Source organism: Pocillopora verrucosa, chromosome 8, assembly GCF_036669915.1.
Source record: "Pocillopora verrucosa isolate sample1 chromosome 8, ASM3666991v2, whole genome shotgun sequence".
NCBI classification, from domain to species: Eukaryota; Metazoa; Cnidaria; class Anthozoa; order Scleractinia; family Pocilloporidae; genus Pocillopora; species Pocillopora verrucosa.
Window position 1 is genome coordinate 14279413 of NC_089319.1, and position 18058 is coordinate 14297470.

Sequence of the window (18058 nt, forward strand, 5' to 3'; positions counted from 1 at the left end):
GCTTCTTTTAAAAGGAACCTTAAGGAATTTCTTCTCTCTAGGTATTAACTTCTGTAAGGCAGTAATTCTAAACTAACTTACTTAATATGTGTGTGCGTGTGTGTGTGTGTGCACGTGTGCGCGGTCAAAGTTAATTACCATAAGTCCATATTGTAATTCTAATATAAGATTAGTTATTTTAAGTGAGAAAGCCTGACTTGTTATAAGCCTCGTGGTTTCTTTCAGGCTTTCTCGTCATTTATTTTCTGTCATCAATTTTCTTCATTTTTTTTTCCATCTGTAAATGTCGTATATGGCAAATAAATATTGTATTGTATTGTAATAAATATGCTCCAAACAGCCACACCGAAAAATCAGTAAATTTCCCGTAACATCAAATAGTCTTGCGTTTCCTCTTTAATACATAAAGATTCACTAAAGCGAAAAATAAATATTAACAAACGTAAAGTCAATTTCCAAGCACACATCTTTCAAGATTTAAAATTTTCCAACCCCATTCCACCCCCAGCCAAAGTGATCTAGTCCACAATAAGGGATATCACAAAGTATGCATGTGACTCTGAACTAATGGACAAAAAGTCCGAAACAAACCCAGGCTGATAAGAGCTCAACCAAGATATCCGCCTTTATGCGAGAGAGAAATCCTCCATGACTGATATGTTAAAAACCTACCGTTACCACCCCTGAGTTTTACAAACAGAGCCATTTGCAACCCACCATTGGTTAGATTAGTGGCTGAGCTGCACCCAGGTACCACCCTTTACATTAAACGCCCTGCAATTTTATCGGCCTCGTGAGAAAAACCTAGCGATCAGGCCTTTGCGATGTTGATCGAACCCTCTCCTCCAAAGGCATGCTTTTGACACTCAACCGATGCCAGGTGTCAACTAAGATAAATAAGACCATCCCCTTCAAGCCTCCGAGAAAAACTCAAGTTGACCAAGGGTCCAAAATCCTACCCTTTCCAACCCCGTCAACTTTCCACACAGAGCCACTTGTAACCCATCCTCGGATAGGTAAGTGACTGAGCTACATGCAAGAACTAGCCTTCACTATAAGCACCCTTCAGTTTAATCGACCAGACTGGCTTGAAGGCGGGTGAGAGCCCAGCCATCAAATTTTTACAGCCTCTCCTAAGCCTATTGCTTTGGAATCTCAACAATCCTCCAACCACAGGGTGTTTACCCACTAGCTGAGCTCCGGCAGGGCATGAAACTGATTGTCAATCTTGCAATATAGCGGGAATGGTTTTTAAATCAGAATTTTATTTATAACAAAATAAAAAGTTACAAGAAATATACTCAACAAATCTTAATTTAAGCAGACAAAAAGTAAAAAAAAAACAATTTTCAAGATTTGTATGGCAACTCTGGATAAAACATCTCTTTGATTGTGTCAACAGGTTACTTCCAATCAACCTGGTCACTTTCTTATTAAAGCTGAAACAACTTATGGAAGCCCCTTCACTCATTCGGTTGATCTCTTCCCACTAGTGAAATTCATCTCGCGACTGTATTGGAAAGTGAAGAGACGCTCACCTAAAGTTTCATTGAATCGCTAAACAATTCCTTGATCCCTATGAACGTTCACATTTCCTCTTATTATCGTTACATCATGCTTTGCCATCTCTCTTGTGGCTTGACCCATAAATTCACGCCCAAGATCAACTTGAGGAACATTGGGCCATCTCAATGGTCCACACTTTTAAATTGTCTGAAAAGCTCTCGAAACATCAGAGGAATCCTTTGAGGTGGGAGGTTCGGCAGCCTTGAATCTGCTTGCAACATCAATAACTGTCAGTCCATGTTTATAAACTTTCCTCCCTCTTGGGAGTCTGTCATGAGGAAGGAAGAGAATATCAGCATGATAAACTGCATTTGGAGATTCGACATAAAAAGGTGGTCTTGAGATATGTTTAGGGTCAGGCAATTTAATTTGCCAGATGGCTTGCTTTATCAACCAAAGCTCTGCAATGTCCTCAGACACTCCAGCTTCTTTAGCCTACTTTTTAAACGCGGACAACCTTTTCCAAAAGCCTTTAGAACCAGTAGATTTTTTTAAAGTGTTCTTTCCATTTTTTTATAGTTTACAGGAAACTATTGACAACCATTCCCAAAGTCAAGGCACCAGCAACAATGTAGATAATTTCACCTTGCTTCTGCGAAGTACTCGGCTTGTAGAAGTCGAAAAGCCGTGGTTCCCTCAGATCAAGATCTTGATTATGCACCTAATTCTAAAGTTTCAAAGCGTAATCGATAATATTTCTCCATAGCGAGATCGTGCCTCCTCTTCTCCTCTTTAACACTATTCTGGTCTCCCCTCAAATACTTTGCAAGATAGCTTCTACCAACAAAGGCAGTTGCATTGATGAGGGCTCCTCCAATCATTATTTCTATGCTTGCCATTTCATTGAACTTCAAAATTATTTTCGAGAGTAGACAACAAGTATTCATCAAAACTTTTGACGAGGTTTATCTTCTATATCACTAAGATAGAATTTAAATAGTCTCTATGATTACACAGACTGCTGCTAGCTTGGTTGCATTCACTGTAAATCGGCTGAACATTTCAAGATGAACCCTTCTGATATTCAAGATAACGTTTTGCCGCGATTGATGCAGCGATAACCACAACGAACTTCGCGTAGTACGTCAGATTACAATTTGGGTCAGAAGTTATCGATTCCTCGATTACTTTTTTGCAATCCATCCGAATCCATCGCAATCCATCAGAATCAGACACGTTACATTGCCAAACAAAAATGATCAACCCACTGGCTTAAGTCTTACAGGAATCTATGGCTGTGTTGATTAAGGCTGTGGTTTTGGTTTATCAACGAAAGCCGTCACCTCTTTACTTTCATAGTAGATTCCAGTTGATGAAAGAAGAATGCTCGCAACTGAAAGTATTCTCATTAGTGAGAATGATGAGGCTGTTGACTCTGGTTGTTGTTTAACTCCAGATCCTTTCTTTTTTTTCTTCTCTCACTCTTCTATTGTGTTCAGCAAGTTTTTTTGCCAGCTGCAACCCTACCGGGATCTCATAGGTTTTTGTTTTCTTCCCAGTTGAGATCACGTTTTGAGCTACTGGTACTTCAAGTTCTTCATAATCCATTTCACTTTTTAATCTATAATTTTCAAGTACTTACTCAAGTGCTTTATCGAGTTCTTATCATGACTTGATAAGAACTTAATCGTGTTTGCTAGCTACTGCCTAAGCCACATCTGATTCGTGGTCAAAATCAACATTCTTAGCGGTGAGAAGAACAGCTTGGTCAGTTCAACTGGTTAAAGCAGTTAAAATGCTTAAACTAGTTTAAATGGAACAACTGATCAAATGATCATACTAGGGGAAATAGTTAAACTAAAAAAAATGCATTCATCTTAATTGGTTGAGGTAGTTAAAATGGTTACACTAGCTTAATGGGTTCAATTGCACAAAGAGCACAATCTAGCTTAATTGATTCACCCAGTTAAAAATAGTAGGTTAGTGTTATTGGTTCGACTGGTTAGATAGTCAAAGTAGCAAAGACAGTAAAACTGTACAAAGTGCACGATGTATCTTAGTTGGCTCAAGAAATTCTAAGTTTAAATACCTAAGTAGCAAAAATGGTTTAACCGGAGGAAATTAATCCGTTAATCTGCACAAAAATAAAAAAAAAGACTTTATAAAGGCCCAAGTAGCCCATGGGGCCAGCGCTTAACTCCGGTTTCCTTAGCATGAAGCGGCTTGGAGTATTGCTACTCCTCCCTGGATGGGATGCTAGTCCATCGCAGGGCTACCCTCAGCATATTTGCTGGTACCCATTTGTACACCTGGGAGAGGAGAAGCACTGTGACAGTAAGCTGTCTTGCGTACGAACACAACACAAACTCCACTTCAAACTGCATAAGCTAACTTAAATGGCTCCACTGGTTTATTAGTCAAACTGGACAAAATGTATAAACTGCACAATCTGGTTTGATTAATTCAAGTAGTTAAAACAGTCAAACTAGTTTCATTGGTTCAGCTGGTTATATTGCAACAACAAGCGAAAACAGTTAAACAACGAAAATTGTTTAATCTCTAAATTTTGTCAAGAAATGTCATTTAACTCAAATAATCAAACTACCTCATGGCATAACTAGGTTAAATGGTTCAAGTGCACAATCTGCACAATCTAGCCTAATTGATTTGAGTAGCTAAATTATTCAAACTATTTTACTTGATTCAATTGGACATATAGTCCCACTAGCGTAGACATTTTAGCTCTTTAAATTGCACAATGCATCTTAATTAGTTGAAGTCGTAGCCATACTAGCTTCACTGGTAAAACTGGATCATATGTATTATTGGCTTAAAAGGTTCGACCAAACAAAATGCATATTTAGCTTTAATGGTTCAACTGCACAATCTGCACAATCTACCTTAATTGATTCAATTAGTTAAAATAGTCAAACTAGTTTACTTGGTTCGACGGATTAAATATTCAAATTAGTTGAACTGCACAAATTGCAAAATCTATTTAGATTGGTTGAAGAACTTCATACGCTCAAACCAGGTTAAATGAATAACTCGACTGGACAAAATTCACAACTATCTTAAAGTTCAACTGCTATAGTTCTGCAATCATGATTAATCGGTTCAACTGGTTAATTGGTCAAACTAGGGAAGACAGTTCCAGTTTAAATGGTTCAATTGAACCATCTACCTTTTTTGTTTTCTTTAATTAAAATAGTCAAACTATCTTAATTAATTCTCTAGGTTAAATAGACAAACTAGAAAACAATTAATGTACACAAAATGCACCACCTATCTTATTTGGTCGAAGTCGTTCAAATGGCCAAACTAGCTTAAATGGTTCAACTGCATAGTCTCTAGAGTAGAGCTTAGTTTGTTTAAGAAGATAAAATAAGCCAAACTAGCTTAATTGTTTTAACTGGTTAAATAGTCAAGCAAGCAAAAACAGTGAAACTGCTTTGTATCGCAAATAGTTGAAGTAGTACAAATGGTCAAACTAGCTTCAGTGCTTCTAATGGACAAAATTAATCTATTCCATAGATGGTTCAATTGCACAGTCTCCATAATCTGCCTTAATTTGTCAAAGTAGTTTATATTGTCAAACTCTAGTGTAATTGCTTCATCTGATTAAACAGTCAAACTAGTGAAAACAATAAACCGGCACAAATTGCACGATCTATCTAAATTAGAAAAGTAGTTCAAATAGTCAAATTAGCTTCAATTTATCAGCTGCACAGTACAATCTAGCTGAATTGGCGCAAGTAGTGAAAATAGTCAAACTAAGTTAATTAGTGTAACTGGTTCGATAGTCAAATCAGCAAAGAGTTTAACTGCACAATTTGCACAATCTACCTCTGATCGTTAAAGTAATGAAAATAATTAAACTAGCTTAATAGGTTCGATCGCACAATCTAACGGTTCACTTTGTTAAAGTGCCTGTGACACGAAAGTTGTCTTGCCTTTTCAGGTTGATAGCTGTATTTAGAATAATAAATAGTCGATCTTAGTGCCTAGCGATTTCTCCTTGACCATTTTTTCATCTATTAAAAGTACCATTTGCCGGCCAAATAGTGTCCCTATTAAGCGCACGGCTAAAACGATCTGTTACATACCTGTGACGCAGAGGACTGTGAAGATACGTCGGCAACTATGGTGGAGAAAGGAGAAATCTAGAAGAAAGAACAAACCCATTACGTGGCCTGAGCGCAAAATGATGTAAGCTGCAAGAATAATAAAAATATATCGGGTATTTCACATATATAAGGCATTTTTATACACTACTTTCTAAAGGATGTAGCTGTATGGCCAAAATGGACGCGTTTCGATCCTCGACATCGAGGAGATTTAATCCTTCAATTTCGTCGGCTTTACGCTCCGTACCGCCTTCAAAGACGGCTGTAACCAGCACATATCACTATTCAAATCAGAGGAAGATAACCAATGAATTCAGCCTAAAGGAATGCTGATTAAGGGCCTGTTCCCACGCCGTACACTATTGGTTGGAACTCTCCTTCCCTAGGTTTCCGAAAATCCATCCCACGAGCAATCCATTCCCCCCTGTACTCAATACTTCATTACGCTGGCGGGCAGTTAAGGATATCTTCGACACGCTCCCAGACACCGAAGCCGAAGAAGGTGACAATCCCTTAGAGAAAGCCGTAACCGCTCTCACAAACTACTCTAATCCGAGAAAGAGTGTTGCTTTTGAAGAATACCAATTTAGACTGGTGAAACAAAATCCAAACCAGTCAATTATGACATACTACACTAGAACTAGCGAAGACATGCAAATTCACAGACATTGACCGAGAGATGAAATCTAAAATAATTCAGCATTGTGTGTCTTCAAATGTGAGAAAAAAAGCCCTCAGCGAGCCAACCACAACACTAAAAATCATACTGGAGTACGGTAAAACCCCCTCGAAAAAACCAAGATTTAAGCAGCTAGGCTTGAGAAACATGATACCAACTATGTATATAGATGCCATGAGGCACATCCAAAGACATCATGAACCGGAACTCCTACGCCAGACTACGGACCACCACGGAATGAATCGAAATAAAGAATTCGTGGCTGTTGTCAAACCCATATAAGGGAGGTCGAGCAGCCTACCCAGCATATAAAAAAGAATGCTGTGGTTGCAGGAAAATCGGGCACTTCAATTCAGTTTGTCGTAGCACTGGAAAACAAGAAAAGTCTCCGGCACCAAAGGAAGTACCGATAAAGGTTAAAATCCTCATCGAAAATTACGACAGTGAGGACGAATATATTATATCAGACCTGACGTATGGAGCGTCAACGATAGTAGAGCTAAACACCCACAGTTCCAAGTGAAAATCAAAGAACATGGTGCAATATTCAAGCAGATTCCGGATCGAGCATTTATCTGTTCAATGAAAAGGACTTTAAGGACACTGTTGATCGTTCGATACTCCAACCTACATTTACGACAGTATATCCTTACAAATCCGACATGCCCCTAAAGATGCTGGGAAAGTTCGAAGCGAGCATCGTCGATAAGAACAGTAAAGCGTCGCAGGAAACCATAGACGTCACCAAAGGCGCCGGAGGATCTCTACTCAGTTTGCGTCGCTCATCTAGGTCGCAGCAGCCTTATCAACCCAAGATCAAAGATCAGTCATCGTGGAGCTCGTAGAAGAATACAGCGACCTATTTACCGGCTTGGGAAAGCTCAAAGACTTCCAAGTGAAATTACACGTTGACATCAGCATACCGCCATCAGCCCAACCACACCGACAAGTACCATTTCATTTACAAAAACAACTAGAAGAACAACAAGAAAGAGATGAGAAGAATGGCGTAATAGAAAAGGTGGAGGGACAGACAACTGGTACCCTCACAACACGCGAACCGATGTGAACAATGTCACCTACAAAGCTGTCGAACGCCTTAAGGGAGAGCTGACGGTCTGCTCTTCATTGACCATCCTTCTTCGTGAGACCAGGATTGTAGCCCTTAATCGCTACAACAAGAAGTCGTCGACCTAGCTAACGAAGGTCACCAAGGTATCGTGAAAAAAAAGTCACTTCTCAGAACTCTCTCAAGGTTTGGTTTACCAGTATAGACTAACTATTGGAGGATACTGTGAAGTCTTGTTTAGCCTGCCAGGCAGCCACACCCAAAGCGAAGAATGAACATTATTTGCGGGTCCTTGGGAAGAACTCAGCGTCGACTTCAAAGAGTTACCTTCCGGAGGATACTTGCTGGTCGTCACAGATGACTACACCAGATACCCTGTGGTAGACGTGATGCAAACCGTATCATTCCGAGCTGTTGAGCCTCGACTGAACAAAATCTTCGCATAATTTTGAATCCTGGAAGTCCTTTGCTCTGACAACGGACCATCGTTCAACAGCAAACAATTTGCACACACCCTGGGGTTCAAACAATGCAAGGTCATCCCGCTCTGGTTCAGGGCGAAATGGAACGCTTCATGTGCACAGTTAAGAAGACCATTGGAAGTTAAAGCAGCGAATGTAAATCATCGCCCATGAAAGGAAGAACTGCGTGATCTGTTATGTAATAAGAGAGCCACTCCACACACGTCGACAGGTATACCACCGTATACCACCAGACAGCACTGTTCAACCGATCGATACGCTCAAAGCTACCGCAACTCACCCCCCGCACAAACCCGAGACTCATTGATCCGAGACAAAGACGACGCCACAATGCGAAAGATGAAGGAATATGCGGACAGCAAGAGGTATATCAAACCAACTAATCTATTTGAAGGGGATATGGTACTTGCCAAATGCAAATCATCGCACAAGAATATAGCTACACCATACGATCCAAAGCCATATATCGTAAGCCAACGCAAGGGTGCAATGATAACAGCAAAGAGGACTGACAAAGAAATCAAAAGGAATTCGTCCCTCTTCAAAAGGGTGGACCCTCATACGGCTCTTAAGCCAGAAACCGAGATCGACGACGAAGAACTGGAGCTAGGACTGGAGGATCCCACAGCGTTGCAAAAAGTGGAATAGGCAACTTAATGGCGTTACCCTGTGCGAAAGTCGAGGAGGGCGCCTGCATACCTCAAAAACTATGTGGGACGTTGTTGCTGTGTTTGATTACTAAGATGACTGATTATAGTCTACTTGATTACGAACGAACAAGTTATTGTATGTGAATAATCATTATCGGAAATTAATCAAGTGACATTTCGAGATAGAGCGTTGTGATTTCGATTGTACCGCTTCATACAAACTGTTCTTGTGTTTCGAATTATGTCCTCCTTCTAGAGTTCTAAAAGAAGAGGGATGAACTGTTGTTACTGTTAGTGCTAAGTCAATGTGTAACCGGGTCACTTGACACGTAGGTCATGTGACACAATGTATGGATAAGACAAGAATTGTAGAAATGAAAAGAGTATCAAAAACCACCACACAGGTATACATCGCCATCGGACATTATTTCAGGAGTATTTATACGCTGTCTGACACAAAATTACGAGACGTGTGAGATTTGTAAGTGTTTGTAAGCTAACTCATTACCAGTCCACAGGACACGTTTAAGACAAAATAAGAGCACTTTTGGGCCAAAAAAACCGAATTGTAAGTTTTCTTTTTAATTTTTTCTATTGGAATTGGCCTGTACATTTAATAAGCTAAATATCTACGCAAAGAAAACTGCGTGTTAGATTTTTCCTAATTTTGGTTTCCCTGTTCTACGTAGAAGTTAGTGTCACGAGACCTGTTTTCCATATTGGTATTGTACCGAGGTTTTCTGTTTAGATTAAAAAATAGTTCTTCCGCCATCTTGATCTAGTTACTGTGTTCCTGGCCTTTTATTCGGAATACACAACACTGCGTGTCATGGGCACTTTTAATAATAAAACTAACGAAGACAGTTTTCCTGCACAAATTGCACAATCTATTTTGATTGCTTGAAATTGTTTAACTGGTTTAAATAGTCAGACTAGTTGCAACGGTAGAAATCGAAAATATGCACATACTAGCTGAATTGATTCAATTCATTAAAATTTTTCAAACTAGCTGAAACGGTTTATATGGAGGAAATACACAAAATAGCTTAATTGTTTTAGCTTTTTGAATTTGGCAAATTACCTGAAACGGTTAAACTGGACAAAATGAACTATTTAGCCGAATATGTTCAACAGGTGAAAATGGTCAAATTAGTTAACACGGTTTATCACATAAACTTTGTTGTTATACAAGGATTTCCGGCCCTGAGAAAGTTGAATTAATTAATTGAATTTCTCGAATTACGGCAGCTAAAACACTAAAAAATCCGTATCGCTGACAGACAGTGGGCTCAAACTTACCTAGAGGGAGAAGAAAACCAACATACAGAAAGGAAAACTGAAAGTTACGTATTCGATGGTTTTGGTGTTAGCATTTCTCTTGGCTGAGAATGAAAATCGAAAACTGGAGGATAGAATATCATATTTCCGTCATTAAGTCGTATTTTCCTCTCGGCTTCGTATAATTTGCGGCAATCAAAGACTCAGAGAAATAGAAAATATTGACAGACTTAGAAGGATAGCAATTCATATGAGTCTTCAGTCGATACATTATCAGGTGATGCCAGGCCAGAGGATGGCAAATAGACAGGAACTTAACGCGTGCATAGTCGCTAACATATTCTGAGTTTTGAAAAGATTCTTAGGAATGTCATCGCACGCGGATGACGTACTGCGCGTATTTCAGTTTCGCCTTTCGGACAAGATCAAATACTAATTTGCATACGACAGCAAGCTTTGTTCACATTACACACGTCATACAAATGAGACTTAATGGGTTAAGTTTGCAAAACTAGGTAGGTGTTTCATTTGCATATAGCCTTATTTCAAGGAACCTTTTTTTTTCAAGGTTTAATCAAACTTCAGATATGTCTGATGGAGGGTTGCTGTTCAGTGTACCTCCAACTGTAATAATTACTTTGCTTATCATTGTCTTCTAAAATATTTTTGGCGGTGGAAACCTTTCATTCTCCACAGCTTTGTTCCTGATCGTGTGTTTTGCTGACGAAGGAGGGAACAAACATGACGATAATGATGAAAAGATAACAATTCGTGGCAGTAACGTGTCGGCCAGAATACTTGGTCGGTCAGGAAAAATAATGGTTGTACGAAATGAAAAAGACGACGATGATGATAAAGATGACAAGGATAATGATGACAAAGACGACAGAGATGACACAGACAAAGACGACAAGGATGACTCGGACAGCAAGGACGACAAAGATAATAGAGACGGCAAAGATAGTCAAGATGATAAGGACGGGTCCGACGGTAAAGATGACACAGACTATGATAAAGATGATGAAGATGATGACGATGATGATGATGATGATGATGACGATGACGAAGATTTTAACGACAACAACGAAAACTTGTTAACTTTTGAACTCGATGAAATCGAAGAAAAAGATGCAGATGACAATGATGTCGATGACAAACATTCCGTGGATTCCTTTGATGATGTGAAGTTCACTTTTAGGAAAGTAAATAAGAAGTCTAAGCTCAATGGAATCCGCGTCACTACTGTGAGCTTGTCAACTAATTTTGATGATCAAAAGGCTTCACTTGAAATCATAGTGTACTTGTTTCATGAACCTGGGAGTGTCAAATTTGGTAATGAGACTTTTGCCGTACAAAGTGGAACTGTCAAGTTCAATATTAAGGTGAGTAAATGCAGCCAACAGAGCTGCGTATGATTTCTGTTATAATAAAACTTATGGTTCTATCAACGTGGCCATTTTTTACCATTTCTATAATTTAAATTTTCTGAACTATTGTTTTACGGTAGGAAAATCTGTAATTTATCAGTGCAGGAGAAACCATAGAGCTAGAGATGGTAAGACTAAGATCTGAAACAAATTTGATAAGCAATGGAAGTTTAAACCTCTATCGTAATTATTTCCAGCTTTAAGTGGATCTATTACTTTTACATATCATCCCCAGCTTGTGATTTCAGTCGTTGTATTAGGGTGTGTGTGTGTGCGTGTATCCGTTTAGCTATAATAACTTCCTAGAGAGATATGTATTCCTTCAACGAGTATCAGTGAAAAAGAAAATGATAAAAAAATGAAGTGGTTATGATAAATTGCTCATATGTATCTAATATAAAACAGATCAGTAACTGGGATTTCTGTGATAAAGACGATTCACCTGGAGACTGCAGTGAGAGCAAAGTAGGAAAATATCTCGATCTTAGCCTTAAAATAAAGAGCAAGGGATCTCCGAAAGAGGTGGACGAGGATGACCGCAAAAAAAAAATCTGCAACTCTAAAGATGACGATGATGATGACGATGACGATGATAAGGATGAAGATGAAGATGACGATGATGACTGCCCTATCATATACGACGTTGGTGGAGACTCGGAAATGCTGCTAAATAAAGGGGTAGGTCAAGCGAACTTAGACATAAATGTATTTCAAGAGATTAAAACGACTCATCTTGGCTGATTTTTTCTGACATGAGAAATTTTGAACTACAATTAGTAGCAAAATTGTTGACACCTAATCAACGAAATGGCAATATTCTGAGATAGCCAACCAATTTTATCGCTAATACCCTCTTTTTTACTCCCTTTCCCCCTATGCCGACGAGCTTTGATTCCTGTGATAATATAACATTGGTTTGGGGAAGGGGGCTAAGTTAGTATCAACATATGATCTTAGTTGACGGGTGAGACCGACTCAAGTGATCACATTTCGCCTCGAAGTGTAGGCTTCACCAAGCGATTTACGTTTCAACTTTGCCGTTAATTGCAAGCTTGCTTTTCCCCTCGACGACTAAGAACAATATAAATCACGAATCGATTTATTTCAAATTAACTTAAGTTTAACTGAAGTTGGTAAAGAACTTCACACCCCAGTCAATTTATTGCCTCAGTGAGAAAACATTTCCTTCTATGCCTAATTCGATGTGATGTCATTGGAGGCGTAGATATTCCGGATAATAAAACGATCAACTGAATATACTTCTTTCTTGAATCCGACAGGACTTATACTCTAATGTTTTATGAGCGCTCACCATTTTCGGAATGTTAAGCCAAAAAGAAAGTGATATAAGAGTAATTATTAACAATTTCCTTGTAGTAAGTCTTAGGCGTCTTCATATTATAAGCTTATATAAGCTTAGATAAGAATAACAGTTACTCAGTTATTAATTTCTTTTAAATCGATTTCTAATCTTTCTTCCCTTTTCTAAGGTCATAATTGACGATGATGAGTACACTGCTATGCCACAAGGATTTCCCAAATTTGAGTCAGATGACAATGAGAAGAAATTCGTGTTTCGCATCCCGAAGTTTAAGAGACACGTGCTGATTGATCCAAGTGTGAACGTTGGCAAGGTGCTAAAGGAAGTAATTGTCGAGAGTGCTGCTTCTTGGTCACAATTCAATATTGCTGTTACTGTTTTGCTTCTATTTGTAGCTATTTTTACAGCTCAGTTCTAGAATATGGAACAGAACAACTCACCTGATTAAGGCCAATTAAACGTTGTGTTTTTAAGTGTATATCTAAATTGAAAAGTTGATACATGGATCTATATCGAAAATAGTTGCACATAGCATTCTTTTTAGGGCTAATCTCGAGCTGTAAAGATTTTCATCGTTTTCAAAACAGAGACTGATGTTGAATTTTATAAGAGGATAATAGCTGTGCTGTTTCTCCTCGCAAGACTCGCATTCCGTAAAGTGCCGAAAACTTACGGCTGAAATCGAAACATTGAGCGTGCGGCTGGCAATTTTACAATGCAAGATTCAAAGCAAATCCATTTTTTCCTTTTTGATATCTGACTGAAATAGCAGCATGAAATCTCTTTGTCAGATGTTCTTTGCCATTACGACGAGAGGATCTCGATTTTCAAAGGAAACATGTTTTTTTCTGATTTATCTAGTCGAGCTTTCCTGACAAACTAGATGTTATTATAACAATAAAGTTTATCTCAAAGAAAAAGTGTACTAGTCTTAGAGAAGGCCCACAAACATGAACGTGATTGTTGTCGATGATATCAGCTCAGAGTCCACGACGTTGTCGGCGATCTGTGTCGCAGTTCTGGGACCTTCTTGAGCGACCTCTTAAGGTGATTTTTTTTCAGACAATGATGGTCAGAGAAATTTAACTGTCTACCCCCCCCAAAAGCTTATTTTTAACCGTTGACTGTCGGATATACTTTTATTTTGAGACCGTACAAAAATTGCGATATCATTCTTGCGGAGATGATCTCAGTCGTGTCATATTTTATCTCTTTTTAATCATATGTGTTATCCTGACATTTTTATTTTTTGAAATTATCACCTACATTCCTGAATAAACGAGAAAAACAGTCGACGGGTAGGAAGGCAAAAACTAATAACTGTTGCCGGTCGCGGCAAAGTAATGCGCTGAAACAGACTACCACGGACTCTTTCATCGTGTTTTAGCTTGAATTAGTACTTAAGAGCCACTCTGGTACCCTTTCAACTCAAATTAGTTCACCCTTCTTGTCTAGACTCCTCGTTTTATCTCGGCGTAAAGTCACACACAAAATGTTTCTTAACTGCAGTGTTAGTCTATAGGAGAAAAAGACTTTATTCGAGTTTAAACGCCCTCTGCCAATCCTCTCCTCAGGGGGTGAGTGCACCCAAACATGACCCCATTGTCATCTATCGTGAGCGCCACTCCTAATCCTATTGGTCCAAACGCCTTCATATATTCCAGCTCGGTCTCGTTTTGTCCCATCTTACGTACTTCCTGTAACACGTTTTTGGCAACTGAGAACTCTTCTATAGGAACCGCCTGGAAAAAATCTGAGAAGCTCGGCAAAAGAAAAGTAGGGGACTCCATGGCTTCTTTAGGATTCATACCGCTATCCAAGAGGTTGGTAAAGTACTGTGGAACCACAACGGGATACGATTCTCCCACAACAGACAGTGCCATGACTGGCCGCTGGCTTCCGGTTGCCTCGCCACCCTTGAATGCTATAGCAGGTTGAAGGCCCGCTGGAAGCCTTCCCCCGGGAGTTGTCTGCTTGACGAAGGACTTAAATATCGCAGCTGAATGCGGTAAAGCAATTCCCTGCACAAAAAGACCTGTTCCCCACATTTCACTGTTGATAGTGTAAATAATGGAACAAACATTGCCATCCTTGTCGGCTGCGACTATAGAATCTGAGCCATGTATAAAGTCTCTTATGTTCTCCTCTCCACCAAGCAGTCTTTTAATTATGATTTTGACGTCTCTCATCTTTTCAGGAGAACCGATCCTCTCCCAAATGGCTTCCGCAGACCCTTTCGAGAGGCGATTGGAGAAATCAAGGTCAAAGTTCTCTTTCAAGATCGATAAGCCAGAAGGGTTTGAGTGCAAGAAAGCAGAAACAAAGAAACTAAAGCGAGAGATCGAGGCGAGTCGGAAAAATTCGGTCGCATTTGTGATGTAACTGGACCCAGGTTTCTGGCCGATTTCTGCCATTTCCATTAGATTCAGCTTTTCAATTAGTTCAATTCCGCCCCAGTCATTTCCAGACGTACACACATTGTATTCGTGATACGACGTATTGAAGGGCTCTTCCCATTGCGTTTGATAGCGGTGCATATCATTTAGGGCAATAAATCCCTTAGCCTCTTTAATCAGAGACGTCATCTGCTCGGCCCACGTTCCATTGTAGAAGAACTCCTTTGGATTCTCAGACACACTTCGTATAAATTCGGCTACTTCTGGTTGTTTGAAAAGTTCGTTAGAGGCGTATGGCTTCCCAGTCTCAGGATTGGTAAAAATCTTTTCACCTAAAGAAATTCAATTATTGAGGATGTTTACTTGTTTTTCATCTTTGTCGTAGGTTTTATTGTGCCCTTCTGTTAAATCTATCTATCTTTCTGTTAATTTTTGTTGAGTTCTGTTTTACCTTTCTAACAGTACTTCATCTCTATGTCAGCTACGCATTTTTCAGTCGATCGTTTGCATCAGTATTTTTTACGGTATTTTCTATCTGATAAATTCAACGTTATCTCTAAGAAAGTTTAATACATGAGTTGGATGGACCAATTCTTCCAGACCTCCACACTTTTACTCCCACATTTCCGAAACCTCACCGTTAATATTACCCACTTTCCAGACTCCCTTCCAAACTTCAAACCCTCTAAACTTTCGCACTTCCTCATTACATACTTCCACATTTTTAGATTTCCAAAACTCCATACCACCCAGCTTTATTCATTCAAACTAAGACTATTTACACTCACTCAGTTTCTCACTTCCATTACTTTAAACTTGCACAAATGTCTTTACAAAGACCTCCTCGCTCTCAAGCATTTAGAGCTGAGAGGTATATTAATCTCCGCGCCTTTCGATATCCTAAGTAGAGCTTACAGATACCACTTCATACCTTCACTTGTTCGCAACAATGTAATGTCGTTGTAGTATATTTTGATGGCGGAAGCCATCCCAGTGGACAGCTTAAATCCGTTTTCAGCGAAATACAACGCGGGCTCGAACAAAGTACTGAGAGGGAACTTTGCAAATTTGGCTGCAGCGTCAGCTACACCCGCAATGAAACCTGGGACGAGAACAGACGCACCATTGGCTCCTGGAGTGTGAACTTTGGGGATCTGGGACGGGTCTCCTTTCAGTGGGGTATTCCAGCCGCCATTGATACTGTACACCTTATTAGATGACTTCTCGTAATAGAGAATTTGCGTGACACCAGCATATGAAACATACGAACCAGTCGCCAGCGTGACCTCTGGGAAAGCAAAACGTAGTTTATAAGTAAGGATATCTCATAAACGTCCCGAACTGTGACCTGAGTATTTCCATCAATCGTAAAGTCATTCGTTCTTCCTTATTTTATTTTTTTTTTTGATTAACAACATGGGCGACTACAGCAGTGTCCTAACATTGCCTTGAAATAATTTGGTCTAATTGCGTATTAGGTCAGTGCGCAGATAAACAGAGTCAAAACACAAAGAGTAATAAGAAATTTGCGATGAAGCTGTTGATGTCACGGTCATAACTTTACAAGCGTGATGAGTGTTTTTCATAATTTATGCTAATTCTCTAACTACTAAGTTATTTTATCAGCTGCCGCAATTCTGCACTAAATGAAAAAAGCCTGCAATGCTGTGGAAAAGGTTATTCATGCCAATGAAGTGATTTTTCCCGTCAAACCTCAATCACGTGAGGGCTGAATTGAGCTCCTCACCCGAGGGCTCTTCGCCTAAGATGCCCCACCAAGTCCACCAGGATTTTTCATGAAGCGTTTATTATACCTGCAAGGGCAGTTGCCAAACAAGCATCCATAGCATTCCCACCCTTCCTGAGCGCGTCCATTCCCGAGTGCACGGCGAAAGGTTCAGTTGTCCCAGCCACAATCCCTCTACCCTCACTAACTGCCAATGGCTTCGGTCGCTCATAGCGGTTGAGCGACATTCTTTCCAGGTGATCATACTCTTCTTGTGTCCAGTTTGTAGGGGAAAGTGATATGCCCCAGGCTGGAGTCCACCAAGGCATCAGCAGTGCGATAGAAATTAGGAAAATGCGATACATCTTCAGCCGGCTAAGAACAACAGAATGGTTAGACCTTTTTACTGACTGATTTACCTACGAACGCAGCTAAAAGGCTTTAGTTTATTTAGTATGAAGTGTCACTGTATATCGCTCTTCAGATGTTCAAATAAAGTGGGCGAGTATTTTTGAATGCTAAGGTCACACTTTCCCTAATTGATCTTGGTGAGTGAGATTGACACGATTACTGATTCATTCTTTAACTTGAGCCATCAACTAAACAACGAAAAGGGCGACTCAGCCAATATTGAATGGCTTGCATGATTTTCGTGGCTTCGTTCACTCTCCAATACAAGAAAATTTCGAGAATAGATTTGGAAAATAATTAAGACTCTGTGACGGAACTTCGAAAACTGTGCCAGAAACGAAGGAATAACTTCAGGAGATCGTGTTGTTTAGGAGCTATTAGCTATTAGCCTGCCATTTGATAATGACTCACGCTGATGTAACTGTCTCAGTAATGTTGTTGAGACCGGAAAAACTAATTTTCTGCATGGCGACGAGATCATTCTTTTACCCAGCTTACATGTCAGCCGGTTACACTGATTCTTTAATGGAGCGCCCTGGACTTCAACCACCTCATCTCATTCGTACATGAGTTTTGAGGCAAACTAGACTGAATGCTATCGTCGCTGATTGAGGTGGAGGGGGATGGAGGGGGGGGCGCGATTCGGAGTAAAGACACGAGTCAATTTTAAAGATTGATTGAATTTAAAGGAATAGTAAATCACAGTTCACAGTTAAGTAGTTCTCATTAGAACACAATGAACTTAACAAACCACTTGGTCTGGCTGTTAGTTAAAGTTAAACTGTTCCACAATCACCTAAAGGCCAGTCGTAGAGAAAATTATTATTTGGCATGTAATTATATCTTATATCCATTTTCGTTTCAAATTAGTGTTTTGGCCGCCGAGAGAGGAAATAATTACCATGGTTTTAAATTTCTTACATCTCTTTTCATTTACACCTAATCCATGAAATAAAAACTACGTGAAAACATCGTCTTTACTTTGA

General features: G+C 39.6%; 2 protein-coding genes across 2 annotated transcripts in view; one reads left to right on the forward strand and one right to left on the reverse strand.

Annotated features, from left to right (window-relative positions):
* Window positions 1–8606: 8606 nt before the first annotated feature.
* Window positions 8607–13304, forward strand: LOC131798549 (skeletal aspartic acid-rich protein 2-like). Its single transcript, XM_059116202.2, has 4 exons — window positions 8607–8649; window positions 10488–11173; window positions 11624–11896; window positions 12709–13304. The coding sequence occupies exons 1-4, from the start codon at window positions 8607–8609 to the stop codon at window positions 12955–12957; spliced, it is 1251 nt and encodes a 416-aa protein (XP_058972185.2). The 3' UTR covers window positions 12958–13304.
* A 474-nt stretch (window positions 13305–13778) lies between these two features.
* Window positions 13779–18058, reverse strand: part of LOC131798630 (glutathione hydrolase proenzyme-like) — a 4370-nt gene continuing 90 nt past the window's right edge. The window contains exons 1-4 of the mRNA XM_066171319.1: window positions 17824–18058; window positions 16750–17036; window positions 15867–16223; window positions 13779–15267 (exon numbers count right to left, since the gene is read on the reverse strand). The exon at window positions 17824–18058 is cut by the window's right edge and continues 90 nt beyond it. Coding sequence (XP_066027416.1) covers window positions 14084–15267; window positions 15867–16223; window positions 16750–17026 — 1818 coding nt within the window. The 5' untranslated portion in view covers window positions 17027–17036; window positions 17824–18058 and the 3' untranslated portion in view covers window positions 13779–14083. The remainder of the gene's footprint in view (window positions 15268–15866; window positions 16224–16749; window positions 17037–17823) is intronic.